General features: G+C 41.1%; 1 protein-coding gene across 5 annotated transcripts in view; it reads left to right on the forward strand.

Annotated features, from left to right (window-relative positions):
• BMPER (BMP binding endothelial regulator) overlaps positions 1 to 23,541 on the forward strand; it is a 150,426-nt gene that overhangs the window by 12,500 nt on the left and 114,385 nt on the right. For 4 of the 5 annotated variants that reach the window (XM_072925835.1, XM_030266978.4, XM_030266976.4 and 1 more), the window contains exon 3: positions 14,360 to 14,459. The exons of the other annotated variant lie outside the window; for it this stretch is intronic. In XM_072925835.1, the coding sequence (XP_072781936.1) occupies positions 14,360 to 14,459 (100 nt within the window). The remainder of the gene's footprint in view (positions 1 to 14,359; positions 14,460 to 23,541) is intronic. 5 annotated transcript variants of the gene reach the window in all.

Here is a 23,541-nt window from a genome sequence, read left to right on the forward strand (position 1 = left end):
CATAATCTGGTGTTAAAGTAGCACTATGTACCACCATCTTGCTGAGAAAACAACTTTGTCTTCATGCATTGTCTATGATTTCCATGGTTTTTTACTTGTCATCCATTCTACACATCATCCTCCTGGCTATAGTTTTAATTTTCTGTCTTGTATCTCAGATTTTTTGGAGAGGGAAGCACTGTATGTGTGTGCTGGGAAGTGCTATGGCAAAAGGCAGTACTGTGAAACAGCATTAGAGTTGAGATGTATTTATTCTTGTGAGTACTAAGGATGGGGACGTGATGAAATGCCATTTAGAAAAAATGACGCCAAACATCTGATGTTTTCCTAGACAAAATGCAGTCCCAGATTTTTTGAGTCCTGTTTTAAGTAAACCTTTGCGCAAAGCTTCAATGTTAGAGGTTGAGTGAAGGCATCTTTAACTCTGCCTCAGAGCTCTGTTGACCTGGTTGTGCTGCATTTTGCTCCAGAGATGCTCTAGTTCACACAGGGCATTGGCAGTCGGTCGCCTGGTAGCCATGCAGCCTAAAGTATGTGTCAACCTCAGCATGCAGCATTGAAACTTCCTGTAAGACTTGAGACGTTGAAGATTGCCATTTCTGCTTCACACTGAAAACCAGGTATAGCTCAGCCCTGGGCAGCCCAGGTGTGCTCAATGTAACCCCAGGCTCCTCTGCTGGCTGCAGGATCAGCTGCCCCTTTCCCCATAAGGCCCTGGTATGGCTCAAATCCTCTTTCATGGCTAAACATCCTGCTTGAGCCATGGCAGCGGCACCTTGCACTCCTCCATAACCAGGGGGTTGGAAAAAAATATGTCGCAAAGCCCTGGCCAGGAAAATCAGATTTCTGACAGCTCATAGGCTAGAAGTCTATGTGTTTTGGATTATGTTTCCTTGTTTGGGGTTTGTTTTTTTTACCTGCTTCTGACATGCTTATGTTCAGTTATATTAAGTGGCTTCAATAGGAAATGGGAGTTTCCCAAGGCTTAGAATCATCAAAATATGCTCTGATGGCCAGCTAGACTCATACATTTGCATTTCTTTTTTCTGTTTTGTCTTAGGATTTATTAGTGAGTGAAGAATAACAGACCTTGGTTGTCCTGAGATTGTCTCCTTGTTCTTTTTTATGTCTGGATGTACAGCTGAGGTATGGTTTGAGAGAGATGGAGAAGCGCTGATAAATGATTGCTCCAGGGCTACATAGTGATTATGATCTGATAGTGTCGCTTAGTGAAACATCCCGAGGTTGTGTCACCTAGAAACCACTGGGGCAGGAAGGAGCCAGGCAGGGTGGCTGGCTTTGAGATAAGGCTGTTAGCTGAAGGATTGCCTGTAAGACCTAAAGCACTGATAAACCAGAAGGCTCTCCTGCTACAGGGAGGCTGTTGATCATTTGCTTGTTGCAGAGAATATTTTTTTTCTGTATATGACAGTGCACAGATGATAATTTTCATATGTAGCATTTTACCCTTCTACCCAAACAGTCCTGGGGATAGCTAGCCTGGTGATTCAGTCTGGAAAATCCTTTTGATTCAAATAAATGAATGAAATTATTTTGGCAGATGAAATGCAAATCATGCAAGTTCTTTAGCCTATAAACCAAGGCTTGGTGGATGTTTGTAAGTGCAGTGGATTAAAAATGCTGGAAAATTAAAATTGCTACACCTTAAAATGTTGGGGTCTGGTAGTGTAAGGAACCTTTTTAACAGATGCATGTTTGAGGCATAATCTGTTCATGATTTTTAGACTTGAAGCATTTCTGGAGGAAATTGTTGATGTAGACATTTAAGATGCGGCAGAATGCACTGATTACTGGACCAGAATTTGTTTAGCATGAAAATGCAGAGGAAACTGAAGAAGTCTGCATTTTGTATGGCTTCTCAGAAAATATCTGTGTATGTTCAGTTTAACTTGGCAAGGTTTTCAATCATCAAGAAAAAATCATTTGACCCAAAAATCAATCTGAAGCTGAAATTTATAAAATATCTAGAACTTGAGGCTATGATAGTAAGAAATTTGAATGGTTTAATGCACTTGTTACATGAAGCACACATATTTGCTGCCTAAAATTTTGTATAATCATTTTAGTATAAAAGGAGTGTCTTTGATATCATTGGGGTTTTTTTTGAAATAATTAAACCAGTCCACATACAGAAACATAGAAAAGGTAGAAGCCGAAAAAGGAGAAAAGGAAGCAAATCATGTACCAGAAAAGGGAATTTCACTGGAAGGCATCTTTTGGAGAGACAAGTAGACAGTTCCAAGCCTGTTCAGTGGGCATAAGGACAGCGGGGAGGAGAGGATGTGGATGCAATTTGACTTTGGGATAGTTATCCAGAGGTTTAGAAGGATTTGAAGTGTCTTCTGGAGAATTAATATGACTTCCGTGTGTTTGTAGACAAGTTGTGATTGTGGCCACAAGGTACTGTTCCTACTGGAGTATTTAGGATTTAGGTTAACCTGCTGAATGGTGCTGAGGTTGGGCTGCTGGCTCAGGCAGCCCATGCTTTCTGTCCTTTGAGAAGACAGCTCTGACCAGAAATTCCTTAGAGCCATCACACCGAGCAGAGAGCTGGCAGCAGTTGCTGAGTACAAGGCTTTTCCCTAAACCTCCCCTCTGTTTTGGGGCCAAGCACCTCATGCTGTGCCATTCAGGGTTCACTGCTCTGACCTGGGTGACAGGAGCATCTGCTTCTATATCATAGAGCTTAATAGTTGGAGGCTGGGGGAGAACAGCAGTTTATTGTAAAAAGCAGTATGTCAAGAGTCACTGATGAAGAGATTAGTGATCTCATCTTGGTCAGGAAATTTCCCCCTCTTCTCTAGGGTAGAAAAGTACGTTGCAATTGCCCATGTAAAATGCAACAGTGTGGACAGGCTGGATGAAGCAGTGTTTCTCTTCTAATCCAAACCTGGCTGTGACTTGGCAACAAGGACTTTCTCTAATTGCAGAAGAAGGTACAGTTAATAAAAAATTAAGTTTCCAAGACCTCAAGTGGATACTTTTTTAGTTTTCCTCGGTTCAGCTGCAGGTTCTCTGTTTTACACGACACTTGAGTCTCTCATCATAAAGAGCCCTTCTTGTGCTAAAGGCGTGAAACTTTTGGATTTCAGATCATCTTTCTGTCTCTCCTAGCTGTTCAGGTAGAAGGATTGCTGCCTGAGTTCTCACTCAAAGAGAACAGTGCTGTCCCACACAATGAAATCATGTCTGTCTGCCTTCAGAGCACTGTGGACTTTGAGCCAGGCATAATCTGTTTCCTGACATTTGAGTCTCATTAATTGGGTTAACAAGATGCTATCTACGCTCCATACTTATGTAAATAGAACCTGCTAGCAAAGATCTTAATGGCACCTGATATATCACACTGCCTTTACATCTATCAAGAGGTACCACTGCAGGAGTCACTTCCAAAAGCAAGTTGTGTTCTTGGTCCCATGGGTCCCTTTATAAGCTGTAAGAAATGCTGGTGGTCAAGGCCAACTGTTCAGATGTCTTTCAAGTGTCCCACTGGTGACCAAATCTCACTTTGTCAAGATGACAAATGACTTGTGCATACCCTGTTCACCTTCAAGCTTCGCTCTAATGTCAGCTCCGTTTACTTGTCAGAAACAGGTATTTTTTTTACTTCCCGCAGTGCAAGTGGGGCAGGGGAAAGGAAGAAGTGAAGGGAACACAGGCTGAGGAAAAAAAACCTGCTTGTATGGCTTCTATTCAATGTATTATTGTAGTTGAGATTTGCAAACTTTGGACATACCAGAATCTGTTTGTTTGTACATGTGCAAAACAGAAAGAAGGGAATTTGCTTTCCAGAAGTGAGAACTGTCCCTGCAGGGCTATGATTATGCAAAAACATGTTTTAACCACTGGATTTTTCAAGAAGAAAGTGGTTGTGCAAGATGAGTTTCTTATTTTGGACAGCAAATTTTTTCCAGAACAGCATTTAAAAATAAGTGTTTAATTAACAGGGTCTACCCAGAGCATAGGGCATTGTGCATGTGTCTGCACTGAAGAACTCGACTCAAACCTCTGGGCTCTCATGGGTGGTTTCATTGACTGCAGTGGTATTGTTATGTGGCTAAGTGATCACTGCTGTGATTGAGGGCTGTTACATCTCACCCAAAAGCAGCCATGGCCAGGCCACAAAATATGGTCAAAGTCAGCTCAAGGACTGTGAAAGTGACATCGACAGCTTTGGCTTTTAGTTTCTTCTCAATGATTTCCATATCGCTTTTTCTTAGTCCACAAGTCAAAATATGCTATTTCTCCTATTAGCTACAGTGTTGGCTGAAGTTTTGAAAGTCACAGTCTTACTTAATTTGGCAGTGTGATTAATCACAACAAAGGAAAGCTTATTCTACCTTTTTTCTTTGCATCTGATGGAAGCAAGGAGGTTTCAGTAGATACAAAGCAGAAACACACAGAAGTGAGATGTGTCAAATGAAACATCACGGTGTCATAAGATTTTCTGACTAATTTTCCCAAGACCTTGAGCCTTCGTTTGCTGGCAGCAGCTGGATGAAGACATCTTGAGGGTGATGCCTGCTGTGAGCTGCCCATGACCCAGGATTACCATGGCCCCTACAAGATTTTACTAGCAGCCAAGCAGCAGTTGCAGCAAAAATGCGCAAACCTTTGTGAGTTGAAGGCAGCATTAAAAGACCCTGGAAATTTTTGCCTACTCTGAGGGGTCCTGCTTGAAATGCTCCTTTTCCTTGTCTCTTCCCACTTTTCTCTATGCTGACTGACAAGTTGAAGGCTGCGCCTTCTCTCTGCAGACTGCTGTGAAGAATCTTTTCTTATTTTCTAAAACCACTGTGTAGCACAGGCAAGATCACGTAAGAAAACAAATTCAGGGTCAGTTCTCATTTTCCTTGCAAGTTCATTAAAACAGCAGTGTCTGGAGGCCTTTTGCCTAAATAATTTCATAATAGAAACCAGACTCTTGTTGCTTCTTTCTTTTGGGCTACTATTTTTATTTGCTTGTTGTTCCTCAAGCGTTTTGGTCCTATTTCAAAACTTGATTCAATTAAATGAAGAGAGTGTTTTTTTCTGGTGCTTTCTGGTTTAAAAGCTATACTGCAAAACTTCTAGGAGTCCTCTGGACTATGAAGCTTCAATTAACAGGGGTTTTCCTCTCAAAATAACATTAGAAAACCCCAAAATGTAGCTTAAACATTTGAAAGAAAATAAGAAACCCCTCCCCTTTCTCTCCCCTGGCTGAGATCTCCTGTCGCTGCTTCTGGCATGCATCACATCTTTGAGGATACAGTATCATGAGAAAACTGTCACTTGGTGATGTATTAGGGTAATATATCATGAGAGCATCGTTTCTTTAGAGGATATGGGCAGTAAAAGACATGATTCTGGCCAGACAGAGCAGCAGGGGACCCTGCTCTTTTTCTTTCATTTTCTTTAATCTAGCCCTGTTTTTGTGTTGTACAGAAGTGAGTTTCTTCATGGGATATGACTTGTTGCAGAGTAAGTTAGGAGGCCCATTGGGCTTTTTAAACTCTTTAAGAAGTACATGGCCTCAAGGGCTGCTTTGTTCAAGGTTTTTAGAACAGACTAAAGCCCAAAACTAGAGCATTTGCCACTGCTGAAATCTCCGGTGTAAAGACTGAGTAAGCAGGCTTCAGACAGAGAAGGTAATAAAGATGCAATGACAGGTAACTATTGTTTGGATAATATATTTGTAGATTTAGCCCATCAAAATGTGATGAAATGACATTTATTTGAAAAGCACTCAATGCATCTCTTTTTAATAAATGTCAAATTGAATTTTAATTCATAACATTAGAAGAAAAAATACCATTGGTCAGTATTCAGTCTCTAACAGAAAATACAGTTATCAAAAATAGGAATTCTGAACTGATAGAATTTGATTTTGATGTGCTTTGATTTTGATGTTTTTTCTTATTGTTTTGATGGCTTTGTTTTTCTCTCATAGACAACAATATCTACCAGAAAATAACAGTGTATAGTACTGGGATAACATTAGTAAAGAAAGAAAAGCAGAATATTTTTAGGGCACTCTTTTGATGGGCAGGGCTAATTTTTGAGATGAGCCAGAACATGGCACCATGGCTTGATCTAAAATTTTGAATTCAAATGATCTAATAATTTATTTTAAACCTTTGGTGTAATCTGCTTTGCCCTCTATGAAACCAGCTGGATAATTCATGACTGTCATCTTCAACAATTTTTAGGGTAGAATTTATTTAGGCTGTTTTCAGAACAATTTTCTTGGCAGACTTCTCCAAGCCATCCTATGGCACTTAAGGGGGACCAATATGCTCCAGGGTATGCTCAAGACAGCAATGCTGTTCCACATCTCTTGACTTCAGGTGTGTTTGGTTGATCAAGCTCAGGTAGTGGAAGCTTTTATGGCCCTCAACTACCTGTCACTTCTCTGGGAGAATGAATTCTCCACCAGCTTCTGTCAGGGTAAACCAGACTAGGACTAGGATGGACCATGCCCCCAGCATCACCCATTTAGCTGAAAATTAGTTGGGCAGTAATCATCCAAAAGGTTTTGCTGACTGATCTGAATAGCTGAGAACATTCAGCAAGGAGTAGATCATAAACTCACAGGCCTGGGTCAGTGAGCTTTTACAGCAGCATGGGTACAGATTTGCAGCTGGAGCTTTGAATCAACAGGTATTGCCTGTGACTACCTTTTTCTTAGGTATTGTCATCAGATTTAAGTAATAGATAATCGATTCAAACTCTTCATTGACAAAGTAGAACCATAATCCTGTGAATTAAAATTCACAGAAAAAGATGTGAATTTTAAAAGTGTGCATCTCATGAGGTGTGAAGGTGTGGTCTCCCACAACAATCCCTGTGTGTAACCCTTCCTTGAAATCTGGCTCCTGGGCTACTATGGGTATCACAGCAGTGATACCCATAGTATCACTTTTTTTTTACTTCAGTATGAACTGCTGGGAACTTGTGAAGACCTTGTCTCTTATTGCTAGAAGACTGCCATGCTATTCTGCTGACAACATTGCCTATAACTGTTCAGCTGAAGAACTCTAATCTGAAGCTGCATTTGGAGATTGAGGTGGAGACAGGGAGACTGAGAGCTACATGGTCTGGACCCTGCTCTGGCTTTCTCACTGACTCAATCTGCAGTTAGAGTAATTGTGTCTGGCCAAGTCTACTTTGTCCCTAAGCTCACTGGAGCAGGGATGTGCTGCAAAATGTTCGATGTTCTGGGACCCTGACCCAGCTGCAGCCTTAGTATTAATGCCAGCAAATGTAGGAGGAAGGGACAGTACTTTCTTTTCAGCAAATACTGGTGCACAGGCAGCTGTCAGGGAGTGTTGGGATTCAGCAGGCCACCAAGGTCAGTTTCCTCATGCTGGTGTACATCATTAAGCACAGTGAAAAAAAAAAGTCTGTTCAGTCTGTAAGGGGTTGTGAGTGATTTGTCCTGAATCCCTTGCACATACTGATGTCTTCCTCACAGCAGTGGAGAATACCCATTTGAAGTGAAATTTGGTGTCATCTTTCATCAGGGCCTTTGTTTTAATCATCTTTCCTAGGGGGCAGGGAGAGCTCGAATTATGAAGGGGGATGGTTGATGCTGGCTGAGCATCACCACAGGGAAGACTGCAGCCTCCTCCCTGCTCACCCTGAGAGGCCAGATAAGCTAAACAGATTACAGGGATGAGGGGGCAAATTGAAGGCTACAGAGTGCTCTGCTCAAAAAAAGGAAAGAGACTGTGAACTGAACTAAAATACTGTCATTTGTATCTAATTTCATGCTGAAATCATGGTCATGTTCTGCCACAGGCAAGGACCTAGTGCTGAAGGTAGCGAGGTGTATGTTTGACTTCGCTCCTGTGAGTTGTCCCATTACAGTTTTACGTGCTTAAAACAATGGGACCTTTCTCTCTCTTGGTGAAGCATATGCCTTGGTGTTTGTAGGCTTATGTGGGCACATGGAGTGAACACGATCATTTTCCTGAGAACAAACATCATTTTATAGGGAAATATTTTTTCCACCTTGAATTTTGAAATGCATCTAGTGTGCTAAACCATTTTTTTACTGTGCCCAGAAAATTTGTTTTGCAAGGGAAAGAAACCCCAGCAGACAATTGGAAGGGAATCAGGGAAATGAGACCTTATCCTCATCTCCCTTGACAGTGATTCAAAGGGTCTGCAGACATCTCTCCTTGGGGAGTGAGTCTCCTCCCTGAAGCCTAATGGTGTGGCTCTTGTTCAGGTAGAGAAATGCTCATGGAAGATAGCAGTACCACAGTTTTAGCAAGGATCTCTTGCTTGCATCAACTCTGCCAGTTAAACTGAGATTTGTAAATCGAACCTGAGACAAGAGAGTTCCAGGCAGGAGAGCCAAAGAAGCAAGGGTACTATTTTCAGAAAGAGCCTCAGGTTTTGTCTAGACCATGAGTTATGCATGTGTCTGAGCCTGTTCTTGAGTTCAAGTTGGCCCAACATTGGGGTTGTTTGCACATAAACATAGGTGCAGGCACAGGCTTGGGAGCTCCCAAGCTTTGCTGAGGGACAGAGCCTGTGACAGTGCTGGGCCAAACCTTTGCCCCTGTGGCCCGTGTGGTGTGAGCGTGGCTTCTTGTGTGCTTGAGAGGATGCTCTGGCTATGTGTGCAACACCTGGCAGAGTGCCTAGCAGCTTGGGCTAAGAACATGGGGATCATGGCACATGGCAGAAGCCAGCGTTCGAGCCTGCCCTGTGCCTTGCGGTGGAGAGGCTGCCTATGTGAATTGAATACACTTGTTTCATTAATTTTAAATGTCTCTTTCTTCTCCTAAGATCACATGTTTGTATTTGAAAGCACCATCCCAAATTCCTTGGGGGCAACTTTTGCCATTGTTTGAAAATTGTTATTGTTTTCATGGGTGATCCCACAGGCTTCTCCTAGCAAAAACTTAAGGACACCCTGAGCTACTTGGTGAGGAGTCCTATCAGAATTACCAGCAGGACTACAATGAATAGTGGTAAAAAATGAATGTTTTCAGGATTAGTCATTAATGGTAGTTGGTATTCCTACCTAATCTCTCTTTCTTGCTTTTATTATTTTTCTCTCCACAGCATTTTTTTGGTTAAATGAAAGTTTAAGTAACATTTTTCCTATTCAGTATAAATAATTAATAACCTCGGGGTATTAGAAATGCAGTGCAAGCTTCCTAAAAGCATTTTCAATACATAAAAAGAAAGAAAGAAAAACAACCCCAGACCATCACTGTGGACATCTGGCCCCCTGAGAAACCACATCTTTAATGTCTTCTGCAGCCAGCTGTTACAGCACAAGAGTGCTCAGGATATCATTGATGGAAGCACTCCTTGGTACAGTCCTGAATAAACGAAGCAGACTCCTATTTTTCTTCCTTTTTTTCTTCCTTTTTTTTCTTTTTTTTTTTTTCTTCTTGAAGCCAAATCCAGGTTGAAAAGAGCCATCCTCCTGGTGGCTGCTGTGAGCCGGCAGGAGTCCAGTGGGGAACCCTGTAGAAAGTTGGCTGTGGCTTCCAAGCTGTGGTTTGGCACATATCCTCTCCAAGATCTCTGCCAAATATTCAGACTCCTTTTTAGTGTGTGGTTGGTTTTTTTCTTTTCTTTTCATGTTGGCATTTTATTTAGCTGTACCATATGAGTTTAAGGCTGTTAGTTTGATATAATTTGTTGCCAGAATGGGCTGTTTTGTGTGGAGTTCTTTGATGGAAGGTAAAAATATGAGGTGTATGTAAAAGCTGAACAAATTGCGTTGAGAGGAGGTTGTAGTAAGGTAACATGAAGCAGTAGCAGTGATATTGGGTCTGGTTAGTGTATCTCTCTTGTGTGGGAATTTGACATCACCTCTGCATGCCTAACTAAGGAGATCCTTGGCTCTCATTGGAAAAGTGTGGGAGAGGGGAGAAGCATGGACACTCAACAAAATTTCTGGTCTTTCCCCAGATGCATTAAAACATGAGTTCTCCACAGCTGGGCTTGGTGAGTGCAGTAAGGAGACCAGGGTGATCCTCCAGCACTTCCCTTGGTTTCCTTTTCAAGGGAGTCTGGCATTCCAGAGTGAACCCTTTGCTGAGCTGAGCACTGACTGGGGAGTTGCGTCAGACACGGCAGCATCGTTCTGGATCAGCCTGACCTCTTTTAAAAAAATACGCATTTTTCCAACACTAATAGAAACCCTAGCTGAAGTTCTCTCCCTTTCTGTGTGTGTGCCTGAGCACTAAATTAAAAAAAAAAAAATAATCCCAGATGTGAATCTATAAACCATCTGTTTAAAATAACTATTGTGCAGGACTATAATTAAAAGTTATTTATTATGAATCTTGGGATCCTATTATGGATTTGACTGACTCCCAGGTTTCTGACTTAGCAAACGGTTTATGTATTTATGGGCCATGTGTCTCTTCCGCACTTCTTGGTGCCAGAGTGCATGTCCTTTAAACAAAAGGGAAAAAAAATCCCCTACCCTCCCATAACTGTTGGCTTCTGACTGTTGCCGTCTAAGAAGTTTTCTCTTTAGAACAGCAAAATTCAAAGTATCTGAGAGCTTTCAACAGATTCAGAGACGCTGTTGACAACACAGATGGAGGCTTGGTAATACAGCTCTCCTGCATGCAGCTACTTAGTGACTTTCTAAATGTATGGCTGGGACAAGCAAGGCAATGTTGTGATTACTGGGGGTAGGAGGGGACATAACTGGAAGGAAAGTCCCATTTGCTCTCAGCCTCCACTTTGCCCTTGTGAAATGGCAGGGGAGGAGGCAGCAAAACTGAAACAAGCAGACGGACACTAGACATTAAGAGCAGTGTTTTGGGCAACTGGGTGAAGGGAAAAACCCAGCCTCCAGATGACAATTACTCTTTTGTTTTATTTTTGCACTTTTACACCCAGTGGACCCAGGAGATCTGCACTGGATAATGCCTGACTGCAATAGACTAAACAATGATTTACCAGCCCTGCTTTATCTGCTGCAGGCCTGTGATGGATCAGCATGGTACATTAACCCTTTCCTCCCCATCTGCTGACCTTGTTTTCCACAAGATACAACACTGAGATAAAACAGCAGGACTTCTTAGAAAGAATTTTGGGACAATAATAGTAGTAGAAGCAGTAAGAGAATGCACTTCCCTGGAGCTACATTAATTTCTTCTTACTTCAAGAGCGATTTTGCCATGAGGACTACGCCACGGCAGCAATATATTGCAATTGTGGCTCTATTGTATGTTTTTTTCACCAAAAGACCCCACAGAGAGTGATGGGGCTGCAACCCTGAGCAATGCTATACTTCACACCGTGGAAGAGCAGCCCAGCCCTGATGGCAGGGAGTTAGGCAGCTTGAGATGACATCTGAAAGAGACTGTTTTAGATCTGTCTGGGCCTTGCCTATAACAAGCTAGAGAGGGTGAACATCAGCTTTGCAAATCTTAGCTGTTCTTCTCTTTCGTGCTGCCAAAGATTGGCTCTATTTACCTGGAATACATGGAGCTGACGTTTAAGGCAGGAGGAACTTGCAGCTTCTCCTCCAAGGGACAGAGTTAACCTTCCATTTTAATTTGGGAAAAAAAAAAAAAACTGAAAAAAACCAAAACAAAACAAACAACAGCCAAAAGAAAAACCAAACCAAATCAAAAAAAACAGCAACAAAAAAAGTGCAGTAGGTGATGAGTGTGGCACTTGCTCCCTACCTTTCAGCACTGTGCTGTAATAACTGAGCTTTGAGTCAGTGATACAGATTTGCTGCCCTCCACATCCAGAGGCAATTCAATTACTCATCTCCTGCTTTCCCCACAAGTACCCTTGCTGTAGGAACCAATGACTTGTGGGGGCATGAAGAACAAGCCCCTGTCTGCTGAAGCCAGGCCACTGAACAGAAAATAGTTCAAAGTCTACTGAGCTAGAGAAAGGAGATGTGAATCTGTAGCCTACTGCTTAAGACGTCCTCCTAGGGGGAAGGACCCTCCAGGTCCTGTCACTACACTGTGGGCCACTAATGTTCTTCGTGTGGAACAGCTGCTTAATGCAAAACAGCCCTTGGCATCAACACATGAATGCTAAAATCTTCCCTCCCAGAAAACCTGCTAAACCAGCAGCTTTGCTGGTGATAAGGAAAGAAGAGTGAGCCCTGAATTTGGCTGGCCCCCTGGGGTGGCTCAGTGATACCAAGCTCATCACTGGAGAGAATTTTTCTGATTTTAGCAACATGGGGGAAACAGGAGGTTTCTACTTGGAACCATAACTAGCAAGTATCTCGTGTTTGAAATACGTGTGTTGGGGTCATCCTTAGGAACTCCTTGCATTGTAATGAGAAGAAGCCATGTCAGGATGTACCTGAGGGCAGAAGGAGGCAGACAGCACTCAGGGATGAAATTGCCTGGGAAGCTGGGCCACATGAGGAATTTGCCCCAGGAATCCTCTGGGAACCAGGGAATTAAAAAAATGACAGAGCTGTGTTATTTTTTTTGTCCCTCTCACTGCCATCTGCAACAATCCTTGGGAGAGGGAGTCCAATGGGTAGCTGCCCACTGGCCCCCCTTACACACACCCAGCCCAGCCAGGTTGGTTCTGAAGACTGCTGTGCACCTCGCTTCTCTCAGAGGTGCATGATGCAGGCTGCAGCTGGGAGAAGCATGTTCTCCACAGGAGCAAACTCTAAACTGGGTTTTGCCCCTCCTTCACACCCACTTTCACCAGGCAGAAGATTTTCCCACTGATAAAGGTAGTGGGGCTGATAGGCTTATTAAACCTTTCCTTAAGCAAACTCAGAGAGAATCAGGTCTTAGCAGAACCCTTTAAAATACAGGCTGTAGTTGAGTTGGTAAGTTTGGTTCTGCTGCCCTTCAACAGATTTTACGGGGGCATCACGTTCCTGTAAAGGGAATCAAGATTCCACTGAGCACTTAAAAAGGGACATTGAACCACTTGCAATTCTGTGACGAGGCTGCTTTGTGCCAGTCCAGAGCTACAGACCAGCCATAAATTCAACTTAACCTGCTGGTTATATTGCATTTATGGTTGGTCTGCAGTGCTGGAGTGATGCAGAACAGCCAGCACTGCAGTGACCTGGCTCTTTACAGTAATCATTTGTGTTGCTGCAGCTGCGCTTTAGGGCCTGATTCTCATTTGCTGATTTCACACTGTCTTGGTGAGAGTCAGTCCTCATTTACACTGATAAGACTGAAGTGCCTTTATAGCTCCCATCAGATCAGGCAGTGACTTTGAAGTAAATAAACCTCCGATTTTAGACAAAGGGCTGGAGTGTAATAAAAGCTGTATGTTATTCTTCACAGGCACCTTGAATAAGGCCACAGGGAGCGAAATAAAGCGACTGGAAAACACAGCTTCCTTTTCTTTAGTTTTATGATTTACATTTTTCTAGCCCTTTGATTTTTTGGTCTCTAATTAAGTCATAAGATTAGGTGAGGTGGGTACTTGCATGTACTAGATGGCCACCTGTGTCAGCCAATGAACTGAGCTACTAATTATAGGTGGAGGTCACTTCAGAGGGCTACTTTAAGTAAGGAATTTGAAGTAGCAAAATTTTACTAAAAGAAATGCCCCAAGTATTTGTTTTCTGCACCTATTTAATGGCAGGGATAACCAAAAGGGTTGACGCCACTGGGGCAAGGTAGGCAATAAGTGGAATATTTCTGCTGCTTGCTGTTGCACATCCTCTATTGACATTCCTTGTTGTGGTCAATGTGCTCTTTGGCCTTGGGAAATCACAGGCTTTTTGCCATAGCAAGATGACACTATAAAGAACAGTGATTCTGTCTGCTCATGGTGTTTCATTAATTCTCAGCATTTTGGGGAGAAAGATGAATTACATTAATCATCTTGCCTGGTATAATACATGGTAGCCTCTTTTAAAGAACCTCTAGGCAAAATTGATTTTCTGCAGTGGCAGAATTTTGTTTTCTCTGAGGTTACTGCTTTTTTCTCTGCTGCTTATCCTTTTGTCACAGAGAAGTGATTCCTAAGCTGTGCAGTTCATGGGGCAGCTCCTCAAGACCCTAAGGATATTTTAACAAGCATATCATGCGGGTAGTTGTTCATTTAAATAACATGGATTTCTTCAGTGCAGTACATTTTCTGTATAAGACTGGGTAGCAGTAATGAATTACTGTCTAAGTGGGTTTTAAACACCATTTACTTGGCCTCCTGGATTATTCAAATACTGTTCTCTACTAGATAAGAAAGAAAGAAAGACTGTTCTTTCTAGAGAAGAAAGATGTTTTGAATCACAGGGACCTCTCCTGAAGCAAACAAGGAGACTGCTGGCCCCACATTTTATTTCCTGAATTGTAAGAAATGGTAGCCTTGGGTTTGGTTTGCTTCCAATAGCTTTTGTCTTTTTTTTTTTTTCCAGAATAAGGAAGTGACGTGCAAAAGGGAGAAGTGTCCAGTGCTCTCCAAGGACTGTGCTCTCGTCATTAAGCAGAGAGGAGCTTGCTGTGAGCGTTGTAAAGGTGCCATTCCCTTCCTGTTGTTTTCCCTCCTTTTAAAAAGTTATCAGTGCACATTTAGGTTGCCAAAGATAGGACTAAATTTGCAGCTTCTCAGCTGGGACTTGATTGGCACCGGAGGCTGGAAGAGGGCAGTAACCATAATTGAAACACATACGTTTACAAAACGGAAGGAAATACATAAATTCACATACTTGTCCTGCAATGATCAGTCCTTGCACAGCAACTGTCCTTTAGAAATACTTTGTTATTCTTCATCGCTATGTTGTCAATTTTTCAAGAGTTCTAATTTTGTCAGAAATATTTTAGGTCAACATCAATCTGCTAGTAGTCACCAGTCAGTAAGCATCTCTTTAACTTTTTATGTGGTGGGACTGAATAAGAATAATGCTTCTGAGTAATAAAGAGCAAGGTAATTATCTATAGCTATTCCTATTTCTCCCCTGGAAAGGAAATAAACCAAGCAAATTTTATTTATTTTATTAAACATTTCCTGATTCAAACAATAATATTGTGGACATTTTTATTAAAGCCAAATAAGCAACAATCTGAACATTATACTTTTATTTGTTGACCAACATTTTATATTCCAAGCTGTTTAAAATGAGATAATGATCAAATAATAATTAAAAAAAATGTAAGCATGCATGGCATGTATCTGCTATGTTTAACCACATGAAAAATATGCAAGTAGATGAACTTGAAAAGTAGTCTTCCTTTTTTATATTGATATAGGAAGTAATATGCTCTAAACCAATAATTTTGCTAAGGTACTGCTTCCATAATCAATGAGGTGGAGAATCTCAAATTCAAACAGCTTTATTTTATTTTTCCTCTGTCATTTTTAATTCTCCACTGGTGATTGTGTGGGATTGAGAGGGAGATAGAGTAGGATAAATTGTTGGGAAATAAAAGCATTTCTTGCCTTCCCAGAGGAAATACAAACTCAGGAAAATAGATTATACTGAAATGGAAAAGGCATAATGGATGTGTAGTTTTCCTGGAAGGTTGCAGAGGTGTGTTAGATGCTGTGCTTATGATTTGCTTCTGTGCTGCAGCTTTGGAATAGGTTTGGCAAGCCCCAGTTTGAGGATTTGTCTAGAAACATGACACTTAAAAGAGAAGGAAATGAACTGGAAAAAAATTTAAACCATTACTGAAACAATAAGAATTTGAAATGACAGATTTTACATAAATTACATGTAATTTATTTATTTTGTCAAACCATGTTTAGTATCAGTTTTGTAGGAAAAGGCTGCTAAATGTCAGTTAGATTAGGATGAAGTTTGATTTTTCAGTTTCAAAATGAGATGTGTATTTGCTCAATGGTCTGAAAATTTTATACATACACATGTATGCAAAATGAAAAGAATGAATGCTTCATAGCTGAACAAACAATATTTTAATTCAGACCCCTTTTTTACAATTTCTGTTTATCCTGAATTGGGGTGGGTACCTACAGAATACAATTGATAGGCTTGAGCCTGCCATCTGCAGATTAGTATGCTTGACATCTCTAATGGGATAATTAATAGAAACTATTCAAAAGCAGAATCAGGAGGCAAATGGATACTTGAGATAGAAGGGGGATGAGTTAGCTAGGGTCCTTTGAATGTATCAATGGACAGAGAGATCCCACTAATAGGCATCCAACAAGATCCCTCACAAGGAAACTGCTGAAGAAACTAAGCAGCCCTGAGATTTTATAGATACTCTTCTCATCAGCAAATAAGTAATTAGTGTATGGTTGTTTCATAGTAAATAAATGTTGCCAACATATCCTTGCAAAGATCTCAATTTGCCAAAGCGCTCAAAAATTACCTAGAAAAGGGGTAAAGAGAGACAGGAAGTTTGCTGCTGGTGACCTAATCTATGCAGCATAGTAAAGCAAGAGGATGGCCTGTGAGGAGCTGCAAAAGGTTCTCAGGGCACTGAAAAACTGATGACAAAGCAGCAAAGGAAGTTGATGTGGATGGGAATAAATGGATGCCCAGAGGACAAAACAGTCCTAACTTTACAAATACAATACTGGGCTCTGAGTTGACAATAACTGAATGGCAACTCTTTCTGAGTGTTACAGTAGATACTTCTGTGGCACAATCAGCTCAACCCTCAGCAATTTTCCACGGGGAAAACTGAACTCTGAGTTTGTTAGGAAAGGAGCAAGGTACAGACCAAAATGCCCTTTTTTTCCCTCTGAGTCAGACAGGCTGCTTATTCCTGCCCTTCTGGAGGCTAAACTAGAGCTATGGACCTTGGTCTGTATTTTTCACACTTCTCAAGGTGTCTCTTAGTAGCTGCTATCAGACAGAAGATTATTGACTGGAAGGGTTCTTGGTCTGATCTAAGATGGCTGTTTCTATGTCCTTAAAATTCAAGAAGAACATTAAATTTTATAATTAAAAAAAAAAAGCTCTCAAGGACTGAATTTTTAAAGTAGATGTGAATTTTCTGAGTAAGTTTTTCTGCACTTTCTGAAAGACAAAACAAAATATGTACCTTTTATCTCCCACAGTCTTGACACCACACTCTGTAACTAGGTTGTTCTGGTTCCAGGGGAAGAGGCTGATGGAACCACCTCTACCCCAGGGGAGGCTGCTTGCTCTCCCACCACTCTGAACACTGCTGAAGATCCTGCTCTGTTCTGTGCCAGGTCTAAAATGAGTGTCCTGTTGGGGGCAACTGGGGAATGAAGGCTGCAAACACTGGGCTGGCAGCATAGAGCTTCAGCTACTCCCTTTGGTGTCCCAGCAACTCCCCAGCACTCCCCACATGAAGCTCAGCTGCAGCCAGGACATACCCCTGCAGCACTTATTCTCAGTTACTATTTTGTCAAGCTGCCAGATTGCCCATGGGGAATGCAAGCAGGAAAAGGGAAACAGGGATATTTTTTTTTTTTATTTTTATTTTTTTTTTTTTACTAGCTGCATTTCATCTAAACATGAACAAAATGTTACCCAAGGAAAGACATCAGAACCTGATGACTTTTTTCTTGGCTTTGTTCCCAAAGCCTGAGAGAGCTTAATCAGGCCTTACATGCTCTTGCCAGCTCTCTTTGATAGCTTCACATCTTTCTACCTTGTGAAGAAATGAATGAATGAGTGAGTGAATGAATGAATGGCTGCTGTCATCTGAGTGCAACATCAGGAGAATAACATTAAGACCAAAGGGCATGTTCCAGAGCGGGCTTGTGTAGGAAGGAAACCACCATTCATGAGTCATTTGTGACATCTTTGCCAGTGCATTTTATTCTATCATGAGGAGCACGAAGACATTCCTTGTCCATTGCAGGAGGGTTGGACTAGATGATTTTTAAAGGTCCCTTGCAAGTCATACTATTCTAATGGTACTTGCAGCAGTGCACACACCTAACTCTCCTACTCAGAGCTTTGCATACAGGAGAAACTGAATTGATGGTAGAGAACTTTTCCTGCAAATGGTTGTGTGCTGAACGTAAGTCCCTTGCTTCCCTGTGGGTATTTGTATGCTACTTAGATGATTTATAGCACTTTTTTTTTTTTTTGTATTTTGTAATAAACAGAAAAAGTAAGGAGCAGCTACTAGTAACTAGCAACTACAGCTTTTGCAATCAGAAAATTCACTGTGCTGGCTTTGCTTTGTCACAGAATCACAGAATATCCTGAGTTGGAAGGATCTCTCAAAGTCTGACTCCAGGCCCTGCAAGGATAAGAATGTGCCTGAGAACATTGTCCAAATGGTTCTTGAACTCTGTCAGGCTTAGTGCTGTGATCACTTCCCTGGGGAGCCTGTTCCTGTTCCCAGCCACCCTTCGGGTGAAGAACCTTTCCCTAATATCCAACCGGAACCTCCCCGACACAGCCTCGTTCCCTCGGGTCCTCTCACTGGTCACCACAGAGAAGAGACCTGTGCCTGCTCCCCCTGCCCCTCTGCTTCCCCTTGTGAGGAAATTGTAGGCTGCAATGAGGTCTAAGATTTAAATTAAGATTTAAGATTTAAATCCTCCAGACTAGCCACATGTTTTAATGCTGTTCTTGACATTCAGCCCATAGGGCTTTGATTGTAAAGCTGGTGGGGCAAAGCTCACTTTTGCTTCGTGTTTGTGAAAAGTCTGGAACAGAAATGTGGACCCATGATTATGGCTCCTTGCTGCAAGGAAAATCCAGGCGACTCGGTCTAATAGGAAAAGTTTTCAGTAAGATTATTCTTTTGACAGGTATTTACTGTAGTTTGTAAAACACACCACATACCTCTAGCATGCTATTCATTTTGAAAATACGAAAAATTAAGCCCACTTATTACTTTTGCATAGGATAAATAGGCCACCTTTCATCTCTCATTTTATTTAATATATTTAATGAGGACCTATGAGGTCACTGAGATTATAGAAATAGATTTGGCAGCATTATCTTATTTAGTTGGATGGAGACCTGTCAGTTAGCTACAGAACTCTTTACACATCGACTAGTAAGTTATTTGCACTCTGAAGAAATGGTATTACTGGCTCAGGACTGCATAAAGTTTGCATTTCTAAAAATGTGTGCCATATTTGACTCTCTTATCTTAAGAATCTTAATCTTCTGTGGATGTGCAAAGACAAAGTTGGTGGGAATTGTTTTACAACAAAGAAAATACGTTCAGAATTTTCTTTCACTTCCCATGTACAATTTTGCATTTTCTGTCCTTGTTAACTTTTGAGAATTACTGGGGTTGTTTTGGTTGTTGTTGGCTTTATAGTTTTCTTTTCAATAATTAATTATTGATCTTAGAAATTCTTGTGCTATGCTCCATTGATAGGGAATCTGTCAGAGAATGGAATCCCGACCCAGGCAACAACAGTGCTAGGTCTACTAAATACTGAATATCCAAAGGCATCATAGTTAATTGTGCATTTCTTGGAAAGGATATCAAATACTATGGTTGAGGATTGCAGCCAATTACAACTATTAGAGCTGGCTTGCAAAGGCAGTTAGAGGGAGGCTGTGAGATTATCAATGTTCTGGCTGCTCTACTGACAATCCTGCAGGATCCATATGTACCTCTGTACTTTGTTTGCCTCTGGACATTCCTAGGATGAGGTACCCAACACCATTTTGGTGTCCTGCTGCTAGACTGACTTGAGACATTTTGTGGAGCTCCAGTGGGACACTATAACTTGCAGTCCATCCTTGCATGCTCTAAGGAAAGCTATCTGAGGCAAAGGATAATACATGGATGGAGGGGGATGGGATGTGAAGATAATATGTATATTTTCTTAAAGAAATTTCTTTCACTTTCACTTGAATAATCTAGACCTGGCTTCTGTCAGGGTCTGGCTATGACAGATGGTTTGAGGATATAATCAAGTCTTAACTTTTCTTTGGGCCCTTCTCTCTCCTTCTGAGTCTCTTGGTAGAGCGTTCCAGCTCTAAACCAGAAGCTCTGTTTCTTGAGGCCAGAAGTACAGGTTCATCTCAGTGTTGATTCAGATGTTAGCTTTGTATTTGAAGAAAAGGCAGAGGTTTTGAAGCTATGACAAATAGCCACCAGGGACAGTACCATTCAGTATCATCACAGTGCCACCTTTGATTACTTCTGGTTATGCCTAAGAAAAGGACTCTGTCTCTCCATCCTTTCTTTGATTTAACTCTCCTTACGAAGGCCTTAGCAGATACATTTAATATCTCTTGAATGTCTGTTGTGTTCAGTAGTGCCTCAAATTTCAGATACTCTTATTTACCTTGTTGAATATAATTTTCCATTTATGTAAGAAAATTTCAATGAACAGACTTGTCATGTTGTCGTAAACAATTTTTCAGTGAAACATCAGTTACCCAGATTTTCACATTGATGGTTTTACAAGTAATGTTTTTCTGGAAGAAAAATATAAACATCTTAGGACATGTAGTACTGGAATAAGAATATTTTTACGATTTTATTTTGAAGGTGTAAGCTGTACAGATCTTGGATAATTTTGCTGGTGTGGGAAAATTGGGTACAAGAGCAAGTAATTTTGTTACTGAGCAACATCATTCATGACAGCCCTCATAACCATGAGAGATTAAAGCTCTCCCACTGCCAGGCTTGGCAAGCACATTGAGTATCAGCTCAAGATTCAATGGCAGCTCTAACTGTATGCCATTTTGAATTGCAAAGTTCTTAGGAGCCCTGCAGGGCAATATTTTTCACCCTACACGTGGAACATAAGAAATTTGGGATGGTAAAATTCAGTTCCAGTGGTATGCAAGGGGAAAAAACAGCACTGGGAGGAGCTGATGTCTTTGTTTCTGCTGTTATTTGCTCAGCGAATGTGGATTGCTTTGCATCCTCTGCCTATGAACTGTGTGGTCCCAGCACAGCTCACCCCCATGGTCTCTTCACTCTGCTGTATGGGGCAGCCTTTATATGGCCCCTGTGCATCCCTTGGGTATTGTAATTGCTATGGCTCAGCTGCAAATAGGTTTGCTTGTACTTGGTTACAGAGGAAAGAGTTGGATTTTCACTGTTTAGGGTTAGGCTTGATAAGCATGGGAGGTTTTGTATACATTTTCATGCTTCTGTGTTGACAAATGACCAGGATGAACTCAACAGGAAGTTTAATTTTCTGGTAGCTGTCAATGGATCTACCATCACTATGACATGTGAAAATATATTTCATAGTAGGTATATGTGCGATTCACAGTTCTTTTAGTTTGGCTGATTTCATGCCAGAGAAATATTGCAGAATGTGCAAGTTATTGGTGTGGGTTTTTTTTGTTTAGGGTTTTGGGGTTGGCTCTTTTTTTTGGCTAGAGCTGGTATTTAGTGTTAGCATGCCTGGATACCTCCCTGAGGATTAATTTATCAAACACTAAATAAAACATGTCTTCTGACTATTTTCTTTTTCCTAGTGTTTATTTTCCATGCCAATAGAGAGGCTGCATTTCAAACAGAAAGTGGAGGGAAAGCAAAAAAAAAAAAAACTTAATGGGAGAAGAAAGATTCTGAAGAAATGAGGGATAAGGAGCCAGTCTATTGTGCACCAATCTATCACTTTCTCCTGGGAGAATAAGGAAATGACTTGTCTATAAAATTCTCATTAGACTAAAATAAGCACAAGTTTCTTCTGGAATCTAATTAGGCAATGTCAAATTGAGTAATAAAGGATTGTTTTTTAATGAACTCCTGAGGACACTGTCAGAGCTTTAGCATTACTAAACTGTCTCCTGCAGTCAATTTCCCTATCTTCATGGTACTGTTATATGGGTGGGTATCTGGGGAAGAAAAAAAAAGGGTCATTTATCAGAGTTGTACAATTTGGAAAGACAAATGTCTTCCTGATCATCAGCTTGTCCACATGCCAATAGAAAAATCTACTATAATTCACCTCTTTTGTTATTCTAGTCCAATTCTTTGTGAGGATGCTTGTTTTAGAATGAAATTGTTCTTTCAAATTAAATTGGCCAAGGGTTGGTTTATTATATTTAAAACAAAGGTGCCCAAGTATGGCATGCACAATATTGAAACAAAGTCGCTAAATAATTATATTGGAAGTTATTTAACTATTTTAGCATCATTCTTTTTTTGTGCCAGAACTAAATCTCGATGATCATTTTGCCTTTAAGAGGTGACTAGAAGGTAATTAGCATTAGTTTCCACTGCATATGCAACAATTGACCAACTTCAAAGTATTTAGTGGTTTGGTTAGATTCAGATAAGCAACTTTAGGCTTGCATGTTTATCCAGGACTTATCTGAACTATTTGGGTTGAAGGAGGTAATGGCAACAAAACCTACAACTAACTGAAAGTTAATATTTTACAATAATAAAACACTAGCTATTTTTAAAGAAAGGAGCAGGAAAGACTGAAAAATTAGGACACACTCCTTGACTGATATGAATTACTTTAGCATTTTTAAAATTGATGTAGACCACTAATATTTAACTTCCTTCCATATGTAGAATCCTAAAGGTTTTCCTTATGGAGTATATGAGTCAGGATCAAATTTACTTATTAATGTCAAATCTTTCACATACTCCTTAGAGTGTTTTCAGGCTTTTTGGGCTCCCTTCCTCTGTAACCCTTTAAAAATTTTATTTTAAGTGGGTATTCAGGCAGAAGTAAGTAGACAGCATTTAAGTGGTAGTCCTAAGTTCTGATCTTTCTTGATTATTTTCTCCTGCTCTTCCTTTGAATGATGGATGAAGAAAGTAAGTTAATGTACTGATATTTCCAAAGGGCTTTTGGGGAAAAAAAAAAAAAAACAAAACAAAACCAACTTTAAAAGGTTTTCAGGAACTTCAAGTATCTTCTGTCACACTGTTGTGGAAACTGACATCGGGGACTTTGCTGATGCCTTTGAAAACAAAATATTCAATGACTTTTACTTTCTAGGGCAAATATGGTGGACCTTTAACCATGGATGAGCCAGAATGGCTTGACTGAGTTGACACATAGAATGTAGCAGGTTTTACTCAGATTAATTTAGATGAGGACCAGAAATTTCCATGCTATGAATAGAGGGACTAGGAAAGTCTGGCTATATGCTTGCAGGTGTCAGCTGAGAGCTTTGTACATTGAAAGTGAAGTTCAGAAAAACTGGCTGGTATGTGGGCTTTGTTTCTTTTTCCTTTTGAAGAGTGAGTAGTCCAAAGGGCAGAGTGTCAGGGCACACCTGTGGCCAGAGACAGGTTAAAGCATCACCCAGAGACTGTAAAACACTCGTTTCTTACCCTTTCAGTTTTGCCTGACATTCAACCTTCCCCCATCTCTCTCCCCCAAGGTTGCTTGTTATACTGGCTAACTCTCCCTTTCCTTCATGCTGCTCCTTCTGCTAAGCATCTGCTGAAATCCAGCTTCCACCGTGCCTCACACTGGTGTTGGATGGGAGCTGCTCTGTCTCCCTCATTCAACCCGCAGGCCCACACCAAAGCTCGAGAGTAATCTTAGTACCTCCAGTGCTTCTGAGGTCTTTTCCATTCTGGTTCCCATTTTTAAACTTCCCTCTAGGTGCCTGCAGACTCTCTTTACCATGGTTGCTTCTGCTGTGCCATCCCCTTGCTGCTTTCCACAGGGACAATGGCTGGTGCTGCAGGGCAGAGGGTTTTGTAGCACAGCTTCAATATGCACTTCAAGCAAGAGCGGTGC

This window comes from Taeniopygia guttata, chromosome 2 (assembly GCF_048771995.1).
Source record: "Taeniopygia guttata chromosome 2, bTaeGut7.mat, whole genome shotgun sequence".
NCBI lineage: Eukaryota > Metazoa > Chordata > Aves > Passeriformes > Estrildidae > Taeniopygia > Taeniopygia guttata.